Consider the following 20,335-nt stretch of genomic DNA (forward strand, 5'->3'; position numbering starts at 1 on the left):
ACAGAGGGCTTTATCCTCTGCTGTCTCTCTGGCTGCAGCCCTGAAGGATGCTGTGTCCCAAGGGCTGGGCTGGAGCTGTGTCAGGGGAAGTTTAGGTTGGGTACCAGGGAAAGGTTCTCCCCCCAGAGGGTGCTGGCACTGCCCAGGCTCCCCAGGGAATGGGCACAGCCTGAGACTGCCAGAGCTCCAGGAGTGTTTGGACAGCATTCCCAGGGATGCACAGGGTGGGATTGTTGGGGTGTCTGTGCAGGGACAGAGGTTGGACTGGATGATCCCTGTGGGCTCCTCACAGCTCAGGACATTCCATGATCCTGGCTCTCTGTCTGGTGAAGTACAATGTGCTCAAAGCAGCTCCCAGGGCTGCTCAGGACACATCTGCCCATGGGCTGTGCTTTGTCCTTTCCAGGACTGAATCCCTGCAGTGGGGCTGAAAGCCCCAACTCCATCCCTGGAGCTTCCCTTATTCCTTGCCCAGGTTCAGCCACACCCACACAGCCTGGAGCCAAGCAGCAGCAGCTCTGCTGGAGCACACACTGCCTCTTCCTGCATTTTAGGGTGGAAAGCAGAGGGGTTTCCCCACTGACCCAGGCTCAGGGTTCTGTTTTCCAGCAGCACTGCCCCAGCCTGTCCTTTGTTCCTGTTGGATGGTGCAATCAGGGCTGACTCCATCCCTGTGGGACCCTGCTGGAATCAGGAACAGGGAATCTCACCCCTTATGGCTGTGGGGGATCCATGGGTTGTGCCCCCTACAGGAGGGACCCTCTGCCCTCTGCCAGCAGCTCTGTCCCACTGCCACACTGCTGTCCTTGGAGCAGCACAATCCCCTGTGCCTCACTCCACACCATCTCCAGGGAGCAGCAGTCCCAAGCCTGGCACATCCTTTCCCGTTTTAGCCCTGCCTGCAGGGAGCAGATCCCAAAAGAGGCCAAACCCACTTGCACAGGCTGGGAGGGGTGAAAGGGCCAGGAGAAGGCTGGAATTGGGGTCCTGGCAGCAGCTGCTGGCCCATGGACAGTCAGGTACAGCTGATGGTGGATTCCACTTTTCCTAAAGGAGGAATGGCAGCCTCCAGGTGCCACATGGAAGTTTCTCCAGCATGATCCTTCTTGGTGCATCTTCCCAAGCCTTCAGTGGGTGCAAGGACCACCAGGAACTGCCTGCTCCCTCAAAAATGTTTCCTGAAGAAGAGGAATTCACCTTGGGACAGCAGCAGCTCCTACAATCCCTTGAAGTTGGTTTTTTTTACGCAGCAGGAAGTTGGTGTACACACACTGTGAGTGAGGGGTTGGTTGGAATCACGGAGCAGACAAGGAATTTCCCCCAAATTTATTCCATGGCACGGTTTTTGCCCTACCTCCAGCTTCTGAAGGCAAAGCCACGGCTCTGATCCACCCAAATAGCACAGCAATATTTCAAAAAGAGTTACTCCAAATGATCCTCCAATATATAAAATAAAATTTACATATAGTCCCCACTTTTATACAAAAAAAAATAGCTTTTTTTTTCCTTGTAGAAAACATCTCCTCAGCAGGTTACAGACAATCAGCTGGGAACAGGAGACCCAGCAAGTGGTTTCCATGGTCCAAGGCAGTGTGATGATGGAATGATGGTGTTTGTCCACAAGTCTCTCTCTCTGTCTCCACTGAATTCACCGCATGTTTTGCAGGATATTCCTAAAGTTTTCCAGTTCTTTCACACTGGTTGAAACTCTGGGTTGCAAGGAAAGCAAAAGGGAAATGTTACAGCAACATCCATGCTGTGAATTATTTAAAATCCAGGAGAAAGGGGCTGAAGCAAGCAAAGCTTCAAGCAGCTCTTGGGAAGAGAGGATTTGGAATTCCAGCTAAATTAGGTTGAGGCTACAACCAGGCCCTTCAGTAATTCCCCTGCCTCTTTTTAAAGCAAACACTGGGAATCACAGTGGAATAGGATGTTAAGGAATTCATCCTTGGAAAAACCTGTTTGCCAGAAACTCATGGCCTCTCAGCATCACAAAGAGCTCAAGGATAACCAGAGTGTCCTGAAATCCCCTCCTAAAGGCCTTGTCATCCTCCTTTTCTGATAAAAACTCCTCATCCAGAGAGGCTGAACTGATGGATTCCTGTAAATTATCATGATCTGGTAATGACCTGGTGGAAAGGAACAACCTGCAGGAAAGGCCTAAGGAAAGCAGCCCTTGCCTGGGCCAGTGTGCTCCAAGGACACAGTCACACAGTCCCTTAAAAATGATGAAATTCTTTGTCTCTTAGCATAAATGCTTCCTGGAACACCTTACAGCAATGTAGAGTATAAAGAATCTATTATTCCAAATGTTGCACTCCATATCAACACCATCTAATATCAGACAGTACAGTAAGAGCAAGAGTTGCCTCCAAAACTGAGAAGACTTGACTGAAATGAGAGCTGAAATTGGGTGTAAAACAGCAGCCTGGGTATCAAAGTAGAGGGAAAGGTCTCAAACTCACCTTCCAAAGGCATTAAATAAGGCCACAATTTCCTGTCTGGTCAGCTGGAATCCATAGGAAGGACCACTCTGGGGAATCTTTTCGATGAGGTTCTCTGAGAAGAGGATCTTGAGCGCTGTGCCCAAGCCCTGTGTCTGCAGGGATCAAACAGCATCACTGAACAGCAGCACTCTCACTCCCCTCCACCTGGGCTACATCCTCTGAACAGGGCAAGAGGAGTTGATTTAACCCAGGCTCTCCCCTCTCTTGGGTTATCCCAGATTCCACAGGAATCCAGCTGTATCCAGGAGCTGTGCTATCCAAGGATCACATCCACACCAATCCCAGCATCAGGTGCTTCCAAACACTGCTGGCAAATCTCACCTGCAGCTTCCCCCACAGCCGACACTTGAAGCAGCCAACACAGTCCATTATCTTGGAAATATTCTTAAAGTGCAGCCTAAACTCCTCCTGGGGGAAAAAACATTCATGTTGGTCATGGTTATGCACTAATTAGGGCTCCTTCCAGGTGTTAATCCAAATTAATCCTGGAATTCAGTGGGGCTAAGGTAGGGAAAAGCCTCCTGCAGTGGTGTTCTTGGCAAAAATTACCTTTAGTTTCGCAGCTTCCTTTTTATTCCCTGCAAAGAAGGAGTTTTCATCGAAATGCAGAGGGAAAGACCTGGAAGGGAATGAGGAGAGGTTGATTTCTGCCCAGGTTGGTTGTGTGGCTGCAGCCAGGATTGGGCATAAACAGAGGTGGGAGCCACTGGACATCTCCAGATGTGTTTAAATCTTACATCCAACCCCAAGGAATGGAATGAGATGATTTAAGGTCCCTTCCAACCCAAACCACTCTGAGATTCTATTATCTCTTCCAACTTCAGCTTGGCATCTCACCTTGGAGACATTTCCAGCAATTGCTTGATGGTTTTTAAGCAATTTCAGTCCCTTTTCTGACAGATAAAGCACAGGAGGGTGACAAGAGAAATCAAACATTGATCACTTTACTAGACACCCTTTTCTGTCTGCTTCCATTCCTTTTACTCCAAACTCCATCCAACAGCCCAAACCTCTGTTACCAAGCTATTTAGGATGTTTTTCTAGTCACAAACACGAAGCCAGGCCTGGTATCCCACAGATGAGTCACACAGGTAGCCAATTTTAGGGCTGACACGTAGGCAGTTATTAAATTCAATTCTGCTCAACCCAAAAGGCAGCCGAGGCTATTAAACTGTGGGACTAATTACCCCAATTCTGCAATTTGCATACAGATATTCATGTTCTCCCAGCAAAACTACACTACTGGTACTTTGTCCCTGCTCACTGCAAGGGGCCTGGACTAGATGACCTTAAAAAGCTCTTTTCCAACCCAAACCACTCCATGTTTTTACGATTCTACTGCACAAATCACTCCAGGAAAGAACTCAAAACCTGCCTTTCTAGGAGCTTTACGTGACAGGTTAAGCACACTCAGAGATGCTGCCAGAGCCACTGTCCCCAGGTACTGAGTGCAATTACTTGGCCAGATGGAGGATTTCCAGCAGCAGGTGCTTCATTTCTGCATCCTGGCTTTTATTGCCGGTGTACAGCTGGAAAGCTGGGCGCTCAAAGAAGGGCAGCACTTTGGAGAGAGCCCTCAGCTCGATCAGGTAGAGAAAATAGAGGTTCTTGAGTCTTCTGGGTCCTTCTCCTCTGGTGAGGACTTCATCAAACCTCTGCTGGAACTCGGTGATGTTGGGGCCCCATTTCTTCTCTGACCAGGTGTCTGAGACAAGAAAAACAAACCCCAAAGGCGTGAGGTGGATGGGTTTAGTTCTGGTTCATCTCCTCCCTCTGGGGAAATGGTGAAATGTGGTTCCAAGCAGGGAGATCCCAGCTTTCCCAAGTCACTGACCCAAAACCATGGAATTGTTAAGGTTGGAAAAGACCTCCAGGATCATCAAGTCCAACCTTCTGAATGCCACATCCAGTGGTTCCTTGAACCTCCAGGGATGGTGATTCCACCACTTCCCTGGGCACCCCCTTCCAATGCTTGACAACCCTTGCAGTGAAGAGATTTTGCCTGAAAATTGTTCAAGGGAGGCAGGATTTTAACTCAGCTCAAACCCCAGCAAACACACAACTCCTGCAGACTTCTCTTAGGTGATTCCTGAGTCTTCCTACTGAAAAGAGACATTTTAAGAGAATTCCTGATGATATGGAAAAGCAAGAGAACAAAGGCAACCATGGGGCAGAGGAGACTGGACTCTATTTTCCATTTTCAAGCCCACAAAGAATATTTCTGTTGCTCATCCTACCATGTATTTAAGATTATTATAGAAAATATGTAGTGGAAAGTGTAAAACTCATATCAAGGTGATGCTGCAGCCCCAACTCATCTCTGGCCTCTGAAGTTTCCAATGTGGCCTAACTCACATTGAGGTGAAGGCTCAGGTGGGTTGGAGAGACTTAGATTTAATTATTTAGTTAAATCTAAATGACTTACCCAAATTCCAACAGCTATCACCTTGATTTTCAAGCCCAGGGTTGAAATTGGGATTCCTCAGAAAACTACTTAGGGACCAAAGCATGGAAAGGAAATTGAAATGGAAATTGGAAACAGAAATGGCAGGTGGAAGTGGATCAATAGCCTTGGGAAAGCCCAGCCAAGCATTTCCTAGTCCAGGTGAGGTTATTGCTGAACTGACCATCATAAAACCAGGCTGGGAAGGAACAGCCTCAATCCACAGTTATAAATCTACTCCAAAATAACCTTGGAGGAAGAAGAGAGGGAATATGTGCTGGAAATCCTGGTAGAGAGCTCAGCCCAGCCCGTTAGACCTGCAGGCATGTGGCAACTGCATCCCTAATCCTGTTACAGCTTCAGGAACAGGCCTGAATCCTGCTGGAACAGGCTCCAAACAGCATTTAGCAGAGCCATGGAAGTGTCAGCTTTGGAATGAGGCAGGAAAGCTGGGGCAGGAAGGAGCATTTACCTTGCAGGAGGTACCTGGCACTCAGGTGGATGTTGATGCTGGCATGGAGACCAGAGATGAGCCTGTAGAAAGCTCGTTTCTCCACACAGACCCCTGCAACAAAAAAAGCCATTTCAGGCACTGGAAGCACCACTGGATTTTCAATTCTCCTGGCTGTGAGGAAGGAAACTAATCCTTCTCTAATGGCCACTAATCCCACCCTCTCCCTGGCCATTTCAAGTCCATCCCAGGATGAGTGAACAAGTTCAGACCAAGGATTACCTTTGAGCCACTTGTAAAACATGTCCCCTGGAAAGGAAGGAAAACACATCAGTATACATCAGCACAGCCCAAGCCTGATGCCCTGAATCCTCCCAGGCTGGCCTCAGAGGAGCCTCTGCCCACTCCATTTTGCAGAAATTGGGAAAGGAGCATTAAAAGAGCATGAAAAGAGTTTTCCTGCCCACCCTTGTGAGTGATGCTTCTCTAACACGGCGTGGCAGCAGCTCAGAACAGCACGTGGGCTTTTCCCAAGGGGCTGGGGAGGCAGAACAGCACAGTGTTGGGAAAAAACAAGGATCAGGGATTGCTTTCCTCTTCTGGGCAGAGTGGGGAGAGGGATATTTTTATAAAACAAACAAACCAACCAACCAAAAGCACACAGAGTGCAGCCGAGTGTGTGAAATCCCACAAGTCAGGGTTTCGCTATCCCTGCTCCGTGCTTGGAAATGATCTGGAGATCAGGATTTGGGGATGGTTTGGAGACAAAAAGATGCTGTGGAGAATGGAGAACTCCAGGGAACAGCCTTTCCCAGGGCCTGAGGGAGTTGGACACTTAATTCCTACAGCTTCCAGATGTTCAAAGCTTTCCCAAGGCTGCCAGAGCTCCAGGAGTGTTTGGACAACATTCCCAGGGTGGGATTGTTGGGGTGTCTGTGCAGGGCAGGAGTTGGACTGGATGATCCCTGTGATCCCACTCAGGACATTCTATGATTCCATGACTCTAATTTCTGGTTTGGCTGATTAATAATTTTGCTAGCCAGATGCATTATCTAATGGCACAGCTTGTGACAGCAGGATCAAGACACCCCATTTGTTGCTGTTATCAGTAAAAACAAACAGTGCCACTCACCTCCGTCATCTCCTGATGGACAAAAAGCACAAGTGGTGGAGGGAGAGAGAGAAAAAGAGGACAAAAAAAATTACACAGAACCAAAATTAAGCTCCAAAGCACAAGCACTGCTCTGCTCATCTGCTCTGCCAACCTCCAGGGAGGTCTGGAAATGTTCTGAACACAGAAAACTCCAAGTGCAGCAGTGAGGACACCGGATGAACAACTGTGCTGAGTAACCTGACCAAGGCAGGAGGGATCAATATTTGCAAAGGAAGTAAAACCTGATATTTCCAGGGACATTGTACATCCCCTTCAGCAGGAAAAGAGCCAATCCTTTGCACCTGGGTCAGAGGAGGTGGATAAACACCTCCATGATTTAGGGGAAAAGTCAACAGATCACTGCAGAGGGTGATCTGGAGCACTGGAGGAGCATTCAGGTCACAGCAATGAGGAGAGAGGTTGATGATGTTCTACTTCCAAACCCTTTCCCTACTTTCATTTACACTGCCTGGCCTTGGCTCTAGGGCAGAGCTTCTCCTGCTGGGTGGTTTCCATGGAGGATCCCAGCCAGGTTCTCATTTCAATCTGTCACAGATGGTTTGGCACTGCCAAGAACAAAAACCCAGGGAGAGCTCAGGGGTCAGCCCTGCTCCCAATCCCTCCAAAACTCACATTTTTTTCCAGGAGTGAAGGATCAGACATTGTTTTTCTACAATGAATGTCAGAAAAAGCCACTTCCAGGTGCCATGAAATTCTACACTTGGTCAAGAGTTACAGGATATTTCTCATCCAGCAGGAGAAGGAGCCCAGAGAACATTTATTGTTCCTGGAGCTGGGATCAGTTGACTACTAACCCACTTAGTAGTGAGATAAATAAATGACTCACCTCTGCCAGATGCCAAAGGTCTTTTTACATTCTGAGGCCTAGGAGGGGGGAAAAAAATCATTTAAATAAGAAATGTAAATAAGTTACTGTCTCCTTGTGTGCAAAAACAGAGCGGAGCAGAAGTAGCTACTTCTGCAGTCAAACAGCCTGAGGGGATCTAAAAACCCCTTCAATGGTTTAGCTTTGCTCAGGAAGGGGAAGAATAGAGCCAAATGTGGGTTTCTGTGGGGTTTTGGTGGTGTTTTCTTCTTTTTTAGAAAAAACAGAAAGGTAAACTCAAGTGTCTGCTTTTGGGACAGCCACATCACTTGTCCCTGGTGTGTCCCACCCTGCACAGGCACTGGAGCAAAGACAGGAGGATGAGGATTCATTTCTGCCCCTCAGCACCCTCAGGCTCATGGAATTTGTTCCCCAAAGCACCTACTTGAAGCAGTTTTCTTCATAAATACTGTTCCAAATTTTCCAGGCATCCGGTCCCTTGTAGCCAGTGTAACGCTCAGGATTCAGGAGTAAATCCACATACTCAGCATCAGGAGAATGGATGTCTGGGAAGCAGAGTGCTGGGTCAGTGACACGGATTTTCTGAGGGAAAATGACATTTTCCAAGGCTGATCCAGCCACCTCATCCCCACCTTGCTAAACACAGCACGGCCCTGAGCAGCATGGAAGCTTTATCAGGAAAATTTGCAGATTATTTTCAAAATGCTGAGGTCAGGGGAGTGGAAAGGAGCAGAATGTTATATTTATGCTCCAGGCTTGCTGAAATATCACACTTTGGCCTGGAAGTTGGGGCTGTTCAGCCTGGAGAAGAGGAGGTTAATGTGGAGACCTCATAGCAACATTGAAGGATCTAAGAGGCTCCAGGGAAGCTGGAGAGAGGCTCTGTGTCAGGAACTGTAGTGACAGGACAAGGGGGAATGGCTTCCCACTGCCAGAGAAATTCAGGTTAGATATTAGGAAGGAATTGTTCCCTGTGAGGGTGGGGAGGCTCTGGCACAGGTTGCCCAGAGAAGCTGTGGCTGCCCCTGGATCCCTGGAAGTGTCCAAGGCCAGGCTGGGCAGGGCTTGGAGCAACCTGAGATTGTAAAGGGAACAAGATTGGCTTTAAGATCTCTTCCAACCCAAACTTTTCCATGATTCTAAGTTCTGCAGAAGTGTTTAGAATTCCATTCCAAGCCTTCCCAGCTCTCTCAGGTTCCCCTACCATCAGCCTCACAGAAGCTGTCTGAAGAGTCGTCATGCTGCGTCCACTGCAGCACTGCCTGCCGTGTTTCTGTGCTGCAAAAAAATGGAGAAAGACTCTCAGAGAGAGCACTGATCCCAGATTTCCTTCAAGACAAGGAAGGATTATGGAAAAAGAAGTCAAACCTCAAAGAGTCATCAACAGCTCCGAGTCTCTTGGCTTCTTCACATTCTTCCGCGAGGCTATTGGCTTCTTCCGAATACTGGGTTGGAAAGCAAAGGGGTGGGGAGGGATGAGGATTAAAAAGGAATTTTCTTTTTGCTGTTTTAATTCTGCCTTTAATGCACTATCCAGGTTAAGCCCCAGAAACCCTTTCATGATTCACCCCACCCTGTGTTTCCACAGGATGTCTGCAGATATCCAAAGGCTTATGCAACGGTGATGAGTCTTGCAGGGACTCGGGGCAGCCTCTGGCACTGCTGCAGGAGATTTTTGGTGACACCTGCTCTTGGAGAGATGTCAGGAATACCTGGCTCCAGGACAGCCACCTCAGAGGCTCTGGAGCATCCCAAGCACTTGGAGAGGGTAAACATTTAGGTACAAAGAGCATCCTGACAAATATTGAGCTTTGCTCAAATCCTGGGGGCAGTTTTGGGCCCCTCAGTGCAAGAGAGACTTTGAGGGGCTGGAGAGTGTCCAGGGAAGGGAACGGAGATGGGAAGGGTCTGGAGCACCAGGAGAGGCTGAGGGAGCTGGAAAGGAGCTCAGCCTGGAGAAAAGGGGGATCAGGGGGACCTTGTGGCTCTGCACAGCTGCTGACAGGAGGGGACAGCCAGGGTGGGCTCTACTCCCAGGGAACAGGGACAGGAGGAGGAGAGGGAACAGCCTCAGGCTGTGCCAGGGGAGGTTTAGTTTGAATACTATGGAAAATTTCTTCATGGAAAAGGTTGTCAGGCATTGGAAGGGAACGCCCAGGCAAGTGATGGAGTTGCCATCCCTGGAAGTGATCAAAAACCACGTGGATGTGGCACTTGAGGACATTGTTAGTGATGAACATGGGGGTAGTGGGGTGACAGTTGGACTCGATGATCTTCAAGGTCTTTTCCAACCTTATCAGTTTTATGGCACAAAACTGGACCACAAAACAAACCTCATCCTGTTGTGCTCAGACACACCCACCTTGTAACTTCCAGATCTGATTCCATCAGGGATTTCATCCTGAAGGACAAAACAAAACATATGTCACATGTGGGGCTGATGAGACCTTCCAGCCTCATCTTTGGGAAAGGTTTGGCATTCAAGTGAGAAGGTGACCAAAGCACTCAGCCCAGCTCACAACACACCCAACTCCTCACTCCTCCCCAGACCAAGGAAAAGCAATATTCCTAGTGGTTTATTTTCTTTTTTTTTGGCAAGGTTTCTCTTCTCCAAAGGTCTGCAGCCTTCCCCAGCTGCTACCTCAGGTTCTGCTTTGCTTATCCAAGCAGGAATTTGGGAAAGGCAAATACAAACTCCAGAGGAGCTGGAGCTGCCTCTGGTCAGTCCAGGTCTGGCATCACCTTCCTGGCAGAAACCCAGAGATCCTCAGATCTACCACCTATCAGCCCCTGATACACTGCATTCCAAACTTCCCTTTTACCATTCCATCATGGAATGCCAGCCCTGCCAGCCCCACACAACCAGGCCCAAAATTCCCCTCAAATTCCATTTCTTCCAGGAGTAGGAAGGCAATAAAACCACTTCTACAGGAGCAAACAGTGTGATGGCAAAGAGAAAAATGAAGCAATAAGAGTTATTTTTATTGATTTCAGGATGGAAGGGGCCCAAATCAAAATAATTAAGAGCAGCAGGGATAGTCACTTCTTAAAATAGGAACAACTTGCAGCTAAAACTTAGGTAATTGAAACAAAACTCCATCACATTAGTAATAATCATTACCAAAAATAGATTTTTTTAAAGGAAATTGAAAAAATAAAAGAGGGACCAGGAGAAGTTTTTGCCTGATTGCAGAACGTCAAATATTAAAATCCCAGCCTGTCTTGAGACTTTCATAATTTAGTATTTTTGTCTTCCTTATGGCCACCAATGTTGCTGCACCTATGAAAGCTCCATCAGAGCCCCAGTTTTGTTGTAACTAATATAATAAGATTCAGTCACTTATCTGCTGTTTCCTCTTGGTCTGCAAAAGTTAAATACAAAAAAAAGAGATGTAAAAGAATGGATTTGGTACTTACAGAGGGACAGGGCTGTACAGCACAGTCTCTCATGCTACAGTGACTGTTGTCATCCCAAAAAGGACAAGGTTTCTGTAGGTTTACCTGCAAATAACACATCATCCTATGAAATCACACATCTCCTCCACGCAGCCAAGCCAACCTTCTATTCCTCAGTTTTCCAAGAGAAATTCGTGTTCTGGACTAGTTTGTTCCCACACCAACAACTCCTTGATGACCCAGATTGATAGCATCTCTCATGTCCTTGTTATCAGTACAGATTATCCTTTTAATCCTTGCTTGGATCTTTCTTGTGCTGCTTTCCCACAGAGACATTTCCATAACTCCAAAATGTTCTGAAGGCTGGAGCTCCTCTGCTCTGGAGCCAGGCTGGGAGAGCTGGGAATGTTCACCTGGAGAAGAGAAGCTCCAGGGAGAGCTCAGAGCTCCTGCCAGGGCCTAAAGAGGCTCCAGGAGAGCTGGAGAGGGACTGGGGACAAGGGATGGAGGGACAGGAGACAGGGAATGGCTTCCCAGTGCCAGAAAGCAGAGTTAGGTGGGATTTTGGGAAGGAATTCCTGGCTGGGAGGGTGGTGAGGCCCTGGCACTGAGTGCCCAGAGAAGCTGTGACTGCTCCTGGATCCCTGGGAGTGTCCAAGGCCAGGTTGGATGGAGCTTGGAGCAACCTGGGACAGTGGAAGGTGTCCCTGCCCATAGCAGAGGCTTGAAACAAGATGACCTTTAAGGTCACTTTCAACTCAAACCATTCTGTGATTTCAGGATTCTGTGCTTCATTCAGACCAATCTCAGTATTTCTGTTACAAATCCCAACCCTGGAAGGGGAAAGGAAATGAGACTCTTTAACAAACCCCAGTCTTTGAGTTAGTAACAAGTATCATTCTTCCAAAACAATTAACATTTAACAAGATTTTGTGGGTTTGGAAGGGAGGGGGATAAAGGGAATCTGACTGAATGGGAGAAGAATCCACCTCAGGGAATTCAATCCATGTAATATTTGGCAGCAACAGCCATCAATGAACCTGAGTGAGGGGTAACTAATCCGGGTTTTCCACGTCAGTGGGGAGTCACTGTGAATCCTCTCATTACAGATCACTGGTCATCAACATCTTTAAATCACAGCTCACCAAAGGAAGTTCCTTCATTAACGTGTTGATTAAGCTCTTAGGAGGCAAAAATGGCTAAGCAAATATCTTCAAAATCCTCTTACAGGCACATTGCATCTTATTAAGATTCTCCTTATAACAGAAGGGTCCAACTTACTTATTGCAACCTTAAAAATCAGGGTTAAAATGCAGGTATCTCATTTTAAAAAGATCAGCAATAAGTTCAAGGGAGATGAAAAAACAAAAGACAGCAGCACACAAATAACTACAATTCTTGTATGAGAAAATCACCTTGTAGTATCTAAAATAGTCACTCTCCAGGAGTTGATTCAATCTAGGAAAAAGTTTGTAGTTGTTGAAGGCATCGATGGTTTCTACATCACAGGTGCAGTCATCTAAATAACCAGTAACCTGGGGGAGAAAGAAATAACAAAATCAAAATCAAAAATATCAAAAATAATAAATCAAATATAAACATCTCAGCCAGGAATTTCAGCACTGCAGACAATAAAATAAGTCATCATTTTCTTTCCTTTTACCAGCAAGTCAAGTTTAAGCAGAATGGATATGGGCTGCCAGCTCAGGTTCCCTTCTGGATGAACCTCAGGAGGTCATTCCTGTGGGATAACATGGAGCTGAGAGCTGGAGTTTGCATAAAGGACCAGTTGGGCAACAATGACAATAATGAGAGCCCTCAAAGAAAGTCCTTGTTGCTAATGAACAGTGCTGCAGCCATTGATTTGATTTAATCAGAACCACAGCGAGTTGATTAGAGGGATGGAGCAGCTCTCCTGTGAGAGTTGGGATTGTTCAGCCTGGAAAGGAGAAGGCTCCAGGCTGACCTAATTGTGACCTTCCAGTACCTGAAGGAGCTGACAGGAAAGATGGAGACAGACAGTTCACAAGAGCCCGGAGTGACAGGACACAGGGAATGGCTTCCCACAGGGCAGGGAAAGATGGGATATTGGGAAGGAATTCCTGGCTGTGAGGGTGGGGAGGCACTGGAATGGCATTCCCAGAGAAGCTGTGGCTGCTCCTGGATCCCTGGAAGTGTCCAAAGCCAGGTTGGACAGGGCTTGGAGCAGCCTGGGATAGTGGAAGGTGTCCCTGCCCTGCAGGAGATTGGAATGAAATAATCTTTAAGGTCCCTTCCAATCCAGGGCATTCCATGATTCTGTGATTAACTGCAACAGTCCCTCTCCTCGCCTCAGAGAGCCATTTGGCAAGAAAGCATCTGTTCTAAATCTGACAGAGAAAGCCAATCCTTCTTGCATCATCCTGAACAACTCAACAGGCTTTGTGCAAGCCCTGAAGAAAAAAAAAAAGCCTAAAGAAAAAAGTAGCACAAATTCAGCTGTGGTTTCCTGACACATCCATTACTGGCTGACAACAAAGTTGCTCAACGCAGAAGTAGTTTTGCTTCCCCCACGCCCCCAGTGAGTCCTTGGGGAAATCATAGAATCCTGGAATCATCCAGGTTGGAAAATCCCTCTAAGATCTCCGAGTTCAACCATTCCCCCAGCACTGACCATGTCCCCAGGTGCCACATCCACAGGGCTTTTAAGTCCCTCCAGGAATGGGGACTCCACCATTGCCCCCTGGGCAGCTGTGCCAGGGCTGGACAATCCTTTCCATGAAGAAATTTTCCCTAATATCCAACCTAAACCCTCCCTGGCACAGCCTGAGACTGCACCCTCTCACCCTGTCCCTGTTCCTGGGATAAGATCCCAAATCCCCCCTGGCTGTCCCCTCCTGTGCAGAGCCACAAGGTCCCCCTGAGCCTCCTTTTCTCCAGGCTGAGCCCCCCCAGCTCCCTCAGCTGCTCCTCATGATTCACCAACAGCTACACAACAACTTAAATAAAACCATTCTATTTACCACCATGGAAATGAAGCTGTGAGGAGGATGGCAGAAATGGAGCACAGAGTCACATGAAATGGGGAGGTGGGGGAAAAAATAGCCAGAATTCCCTACCCCACTGGAAGAACTCTGTTTTGTCAAGGCAGCATCATTTGGAGGCTCACTCATTTTTGAAGTGTTTACACTGAAGCTCAGTGTGTCACCCTCACACATTTACTGAATTCTGTCCTGCATTTTGCATGGTAATGAAGATTAACAGTGATTTAAGCTTTCCACTAACCTGAATCACCCCTGTGAAAATAAACAGTAGCAATTTGCTAATCTGGTTACCCAATTTAAAGCTGTTTCCAAATTATACAGATATTTTTAAAAACACATCAAAACAACAAACCACAGCAAACCACCAACCAACCACAGTTTTATTTCCTGGAATCTTGGCATCCATCAAGGCAGGCAACTTACAGGTTGGGTCTAAAAGTGGCCTACAGAAAGATTTGGGGATAATCTTCAGCTGCTCTCTGTATCCACACTTGACAAATATGTCACCCCAAAGGACTGACATTCCTAGAAGTGGGAATGTTGGAACTCCCAAAAATTCCCCACTGGAAGCACCATTTAGGCCAAGCCTGCCTTTATTATGTCTGGTGACCAATTCAAGCCAGAAGCAACCATATCCAGAATATAATCCAGAGTGAAGCACTGCAGATGATCCAAAAATCCTCAGGACTGGATGGGGATCATGCTTTGGAGCTCTCCAAATACCAGTTTATTGAAGCACTGGTGGCATCAGCCTCAATGTCACCCTGAACACACCTGTGGGGGCAACAGGCAAAGGGGAAGTGCAGAGGAAACTCCAGCTCTGCTCAATCCTTCTTCCTCCAAGGATTTCAGTCAGACTGGGCAGAAATGGGCAATTTCTCAGCCTGTGTGTGCCCAGCTGACCAAAGTTCCCAGCCTGAGGAGCACAGAAGAGAAGCAGCACAAAGAACATCCAGAGCCAAGGCTTCTCAGAGCCCTGGTGAAAGCCCCAGTGATGCCACCACCAAACAGCTTTAAGCTGAGCCACTTTAAGACTCAGGGAAGTGGCAGTGTCAGATCACCTGGCAGGACTTGATCTTCATTCCAGAAGTTCTCTCTTGCTCCATGACCACCCCAGAGCCCACTTTTCAGCCCTGAGTGCAGCCAGACTCATTTGGTTTGGGACTTCAACCTCTGCAACCAGAGCAGTTGAGCTACAAGTGTCAAACGTGCCCTCCAGTGGGTGGTGCCTTAAAACACTTCCTCCCACCCCACAAATAAAATATTTACCCACATTTTCAGCCTGTGACAACAAGAGCAGCTGTTTGAGATAAACCACGGACAGATCCAGTCCCAAACACGTGCCATGTGCTCGCTGGCACCGTGAATCACCGAGCTGAGCACCGGCAACGGGTTTTGCTCCACCCGCCTGGGTGTGAGAACCTGGCAGGAGGTTGTTGGGCAGGGCTGGGCTTTCCCACCGGGAAGAGATGCAACGGAGCCGCCGGGACAGACGCGGCAGGAGCGGCTCTGGGTGCTGAGTAAGCTGCAGGGAAGACGTGAGCACAATCCCGAACTCCGAGGGACCCACCTGGTGTGCGTGACACGGCTGGGAACAACACGGGGCACTCTGGGTAATCCTGCCTTTGGGATTCAACTTCCTTCACCTCCATCCCATTCCTGTCAGGCTGCTCTTCCCAGCTCTTTCTGCTCCCTTCAGTGTCACAGGAACACTCCCCGAGCACTGGATTTTGGGGTTTCTTCTCACTATGGGCTCTGTCCCACACCACAGCCAGGCAGGAAAGAAGGAAAACTTTTTCCTGCATCTCCCACTTGCAGCTACAACAGGGCACAGGGAAGGGAATGTCACTGAGGCTGAGGAGTTGGGTTTAGCCTGTACCAACTCCCCTGGCACTGCCTGCTCTTCTGGACAAGCCACAGCAGTCCCAGGCTGATGGTGAGAAGATGCTTTCTCTGCTCTCTCAGCAGAAGTTTCCTGGCAGTTGTCCTGCACAAAGGAGCTGGACTTTGATGACCCTTGTGGGTCCCTTCCAATTCAGGATATTCTATGATTCTATGAAATTACTTCCCATTCATCCTTGCCAGTGCACTTGGAGCAGGTTGCTGGCAGCCAGGTGAGGACAATCATTCCTGCACCTGCCCTGGAAGCTCTATCTGCCATTCCAGGTGATTTCTCCCCCATCTTTTGCCAGAAAACAAAAACCAGTTTTTCCAGAACTCACACAGAAGCAAATCCCACATAGGAGCCTCAGGATGGGGTCAAACCAGAGGGGCTGAAGTGCTGTCACAGCATCCCAGAATGGTTTGGGTTGGAAGGGACCTTAAAGGCCATTTAGTTCCACCCCCTGCCATGGCCAGGGACATCTTCCTCTATCCCAGGTTGCTCCAAGCCCTGTCCAACCTGACCTTGAATATTCCCAGAGATCCAGGGGCAACCACAGCTTCCCTGGGCACCCTGTGCCAGGGCCTCAGCACCCTCACAGGGAACAATTCCTTCCCATCTAACCCTGCCTTCTGGCAGTGGGAAGCCATTCTCCCTTGTCCTGTCCCTCCATCCCTTGTCCAAAGTCCCTCTCCATCTTTCCTGGGATGGAGAGGGATGGAGAGATGAGGTGCTCCATCCCTCTGATCATCTTGGTGGCCTCTTCTGGACTCACTCCAGCAGCTGCATGTCCTTCCTGTGCTGGAAGGACCACAGAGCAGGACACAGCATTCCAGGTGGGATCTCACCAGAGCAGAGCAGGGGGGCAGAATGTACCTCCAAATATCAGCTTCTCTCCACCTGGAAACTCCTCCTGGAGCTACCCCAGAGAAACTGGGAGCTGTGCTAGGAATGAATTCCTGCCCCGGAGGCTGCCCAGTGAACATCAATTCTACAGAAATGCAAGAACAGCTTGAAATCCTCTCCAGGTACCAACGAGGAAACTCTCCATGCCCAGAGTCACCCCTAATGACAGCGTCCTGCCCACAGAAACATTCCCAAAGGGAACCAACCCTCTGCCAGACCGGAAACCTCGGCAAAATCCCCGTCTGCCAAGCACCTGCAGCACATCCTTAACGCAGCTGCCTCAGCCTGTAAACAGCAAATGAACAATAATTACCAGGAATATACAGAAGACATGCATGGCTGACTAAAGCTATGATGCAAACAGGAATATCTCGAGGGGGGGATGAGCTGCCTGTAAAGTTGGGGGAATTTTGATATTGGACTGTTAATCAGAGCTTGGAAAGCAAAAAACTGTATTTGAAACACAAGTGTTTTTAGCAACAGATGGATGTTTCTAATAAAAGTTTCAGGACTGGTTGGTCTCTAAGGAAGGAGATAGAATAACAGTGACAAAAAGCAGGTGAGGCATTGCCCTGGGTGCAGACAGACAGGAGTGCAACACCCATTCCAGAATCATGGCCTGCTGAAGTCAGCACTTGGAATATTGCTAGAGCAGCACTCCCAAAAGTGGCCCTTGACAACTGTCCCAGCACAGGCTGACAGACAAGTCAGAGCTCTTCCAGTCACCCCACGTCAAAACTTCTTCATCTGAGAGACTCAAACAAGATGTGGTTCACAGGAGGAAACAAAAATCTGTACCAGGCATTCAAGGATGTACACAAAGGAGGGCAAACCAGATTGTTTAAGGCTTGCACTATATTTTCTTTGGTGGCAAATAAAAACCACCAGACAAGTTCTGCACAAGAGGATCAGCAGATTGTTTTTAACAAAAAGATGAGGTAGCCCTCGGGTGTGATTTAAAAGGTTTGGTGGTTAGAAAGGCTGAGAAATGCTGCCCTACGTGGCACCCTTTCCCTAAAGGTAACAAAAAACCTTGAACTAAATATTTGTAGTGAAAACCAAGCTGCTCCACAGAATGAAAAGTGTGTTGCAACAACCCAACAGTGCACAAAGCACCACACCAGTTCCTCCAACCCAAGGAAGAGAACTTGCCAGCCACTGCCATGCTAGAATGCCAGTTCAGTTAGTGGTTATGGTTCCTTATCCCGTTCCACGCTCCTGACTCAAAATTCAGTCCTTGGGAGACAAACTTCTCTGCTTACAGGAAACTGCAAGGAAAAACCCTGCAGAGACCCAGAATCTAAATGCATGTTTTTCAATTCTTTATCAGCAAAGATTGTATTTACCATTCCCACAGGAAGCTAAAAGTGTCAAGAACCACCTCAGAAGGCAAAGCCACACCAAGTGCACAATTCCATTTGTTTTCTTTCTCCACTCTCAATTTCTGACCCACAGCTAAGCACTAGAATTTTAATACAGCAAGAGAAGCCTTTTTTAAAGCTTCCTTTTTTTTTCAAAGGCGACAAAATAAAGCACTAAACACATTGTGACATCTTCACTCCTTGATCTTGCACAGGAATGATTCAGGTTGGAAGGGACCTTAAAGCACATCTTATGTTGACAGGGACACCTTCCACTATCCCAGGTTGTTCCAAGCCCTGTCCAACCTGGCCTTGGACACTTCCAGGGATGGGGCAGCCGCTTTGCTTGTGCAAAATCATGTCAGAAGGAATCTGCAGAGTGACCTCTTGCCAAATCCAACTGCTTGGTTCAACCAAGTTCTTTCATTACTGTACTTCAGCGGCAGCTGCACCAAGGGCCAGGCAGTAACACACCTGGCACAACAAAAAGGAAAATTAACCCTGGAAAAGCATTAAGGAGCAGAGCAGCCCAGGTCACAGATGGGTAGGGTGGCAGGAGCTGCTGCAGCCATGCTCTCTCCTCCACAGTGGAGCTGGGAGAGCAGCAAAGCTGGAGAGGGGATGAGGCACAACAGATATCCCTGAAACATCCCAGGAGAGGCACCTGGGGAGATGGGGAAGAAATGCCCAACAAATTGGAGCACTCCCCCTTTCTGATGGGAGCAGGGAGAGAATACAGTTAAGATGGCATAGAAGAGAATCACAGAACCATGGAATGGTTTGGGTTGGAAGAGACTTCAAAGCTCATCCAGTGCCACCCACTGCCATGGGCAGGGACACCTTCCACTAAACCAGGTTGCTCCAAGCCCTGTCCAATCTGGCCTTGGACACCTCCAGGGACCCAGGGGCAGCCACAGCTTCTCTGGACAACCTGTGCCAGAACCTCACCATCCTCACAGGGAAGAATGCCTTCCCAATATCCCACCTAACCCTGTCCTCTGGCAGTGGGAAGCCCTTCCCCTTGTCCTGTCCCTCCATCCCCTGTCCCAAGTCCCTCTCCAGCTCTCCTGGAGCTCCTTTAGGCCCTGGAAAGGGATGTAAGGTCTCCCTGGAGCATCCTCTGCTCCAGTCTGAACACCCCCAGCTCCCTCAGCCTTTCCACACAGAAAAAGTCCTGCATCCCTCGGAGCATCTCCGCGCCCTCCTCAAGTCTCTCCCCAGCAGCTCCCCGTCCTTCCTGCGCTGCGCACCCCAGCCCTGGACACCGAACTCCATCTGGCGCATCAATCCCCTCCAAACCCCTCCACTCCGACACCTTCCACCCACCGTCCCTCGGCTCCGAGAGGCGCCGTGGCACGGAGCCCAGCCGCCATCCATCCCCCCGCCGAGCAGCGCCCACCTGGCAGAAGCAGCGTCGCTCGGCGCCTCGGGGCAGCACCGGCGGCAGCGCCAGCAGCGCCAGCAGCACCATCCCCGCCGCCATCTCGGCACTCGGCCCGGCTCTGCGCGGGCTCTGGGGCCGCCCCGCTTCGACCGCCCCGCTCCGACCGCACCGCCCCGCCCGGGGCGCGGCCGCCGCCGGCTACGCGCGGCCCTGCACGGCCCTCACCGCCTGTCACGGCCCGGGGCAGCGCCTTGGGGACAGCACGGAGCTTCCCGGCAGCGCTGAGTCACCGGCGGCACCGGGGGGACACGGGGCTCGCCTGCTAGCGCTCTCGGTATTCCCGGCCTCACACACCCCCAACCCCACACACCCCCCAAGCTCTCGGTATTCCCGGCCTCGGGGGGACACGGAGCTCGCCTGGCAGAGCTCTCGGCACTGGGGGGACACGGGGCTCGCCGGGAGAGCTCTCGGTGTTCCCGGCCCCCGTGGCAGAGCTCTCGGTGTTGCCGGCCCCCCAGGCAGTGCTCTCTCGGTGTTCCCGGCCCCCCTGGCAGTGCTCTCTCGGTGTTGCCGGCCCCGGTGGGACACGGAGCTCTCCTGGCAGTGCTCCCGGTGTTCTCGGCCCCGGGAGGATAGGGGGCTCGCCGGGAGAGCTCTCGGTGTTCCCGGCCCCCCCCGGCAGTGCTCTCGGTGTTGCCGGCCCCGGGACGCTCCCCTCACTGCAAACGGCGTGCAGTCCCCAGCCTGTGCTCAGCCCCAAAGGGCTGACAGACCAAAGTCAGGCAGAAAGAAAGAGCTTCAGCTCGATGAAGAGAATAAAATACTACGGTCCTGGGAATGTTGTGGACTGTTTTGTCTCCATGAGGAAGTTAACACACCACCTGCAAAGGGAGAGGGGAGCAGGTACCAGTGTAAAATAGTGATGTGCATGTTAAAGGAGAAAACACTTCACCCCACTGAGGACACACTGGATCAAAAGCAA

The 20,335-nt window shown here is 49.4% G+C and overlaps 1 protein-coding gene across 2 annotated transcripts; it reads right to left on the reverse strand.

The window, feature by feature from the left end:
- Positions 1–1,311: 1,311 nt before the first annotated feature.
- ERO1A (endoplasmic reticulum oxidoreductase 1 alpha) lies at positions 1,312–19,508 on the reverse strand. 2 transcript variants are annotated; one of them, XM_085060968.1, is made up of 16 exons: positions 19,369–19,508; positions 12,213–12,332; positions 10,819–10,902; positions 9,764–9,802; positions 8,770–8,846; positions 8,606–8,679; positions 7,826–7,946; positions 7,402–7,439; positions 6,534–6,545; positions 5,684–5,710; positions 5,423–5,515; positions 3,966–4,212; positions 3,057–3,126; positions 2,829–2,915; positions 2,466–2,599; positions 1,312–1,709 (listed from the first exon to the last, which is right to left on the reverse strand). In XM_085060968.1, exons 1-16 carry the CDS (start codon positions 19,450–19,452, stop codon positions 1,649–1,651), a joined length of 1,368 nt encoding a protein of 455 aa, XP_084917094.1. In that variant the 5' UTR covers positions 19,453–19,508; the 3' UTR covers positions 1,312–1,648. The 2 variants fall into 2 exon arrangements, with proteins under 2 accessions (XP_084917094.1, XP_084917095.1); XM_085060969.1 differs by lacking the exon at positions 6,534–6,545.
- Positions 19,509–20,335: the final 827 nt, after the last annotated feature.

Source organism: Lichenostomus cassidix, chromosome 5, assembly GCF_008360975.1.
Source record: "Lichenostomus cassidix isolate B80296 chromosome 5, HeHo_3.0, whole genome shotgun sequence".
Lineage (NCBI taxonomy): Eukaryota > Metazoa > Chordata > Aves > Passeriformes > Meliphagidae > Lichenostomus > Lichenostomus cassidix.

Excerpts from the sequence above, each read along its gene's own strand:
- ERO1A (XM_085060968.1), bottom strand. The coding sequence starts at position 19,452 with ATGGCGGCGGGGATGGTGCTGCTGGCGCTGCTGGCGCTGCCGCCGGTG. Across the intron at positions 10,903-12,212 it reads ACTATTTTAGATACTACAAG|GTAAACCTACAGAAACCTTG; the intron begins GTGATTTTCTCA and ends TGTTATTTGCAG. Across the intron at positions 5,516-5,683 it reads GTTTTACAAGTGGCTCAAAG|GGGTCTGTGTGGAGAAACGA; the intron begins GTAATCCTTGGT and ends TTTTTGTTGCAG.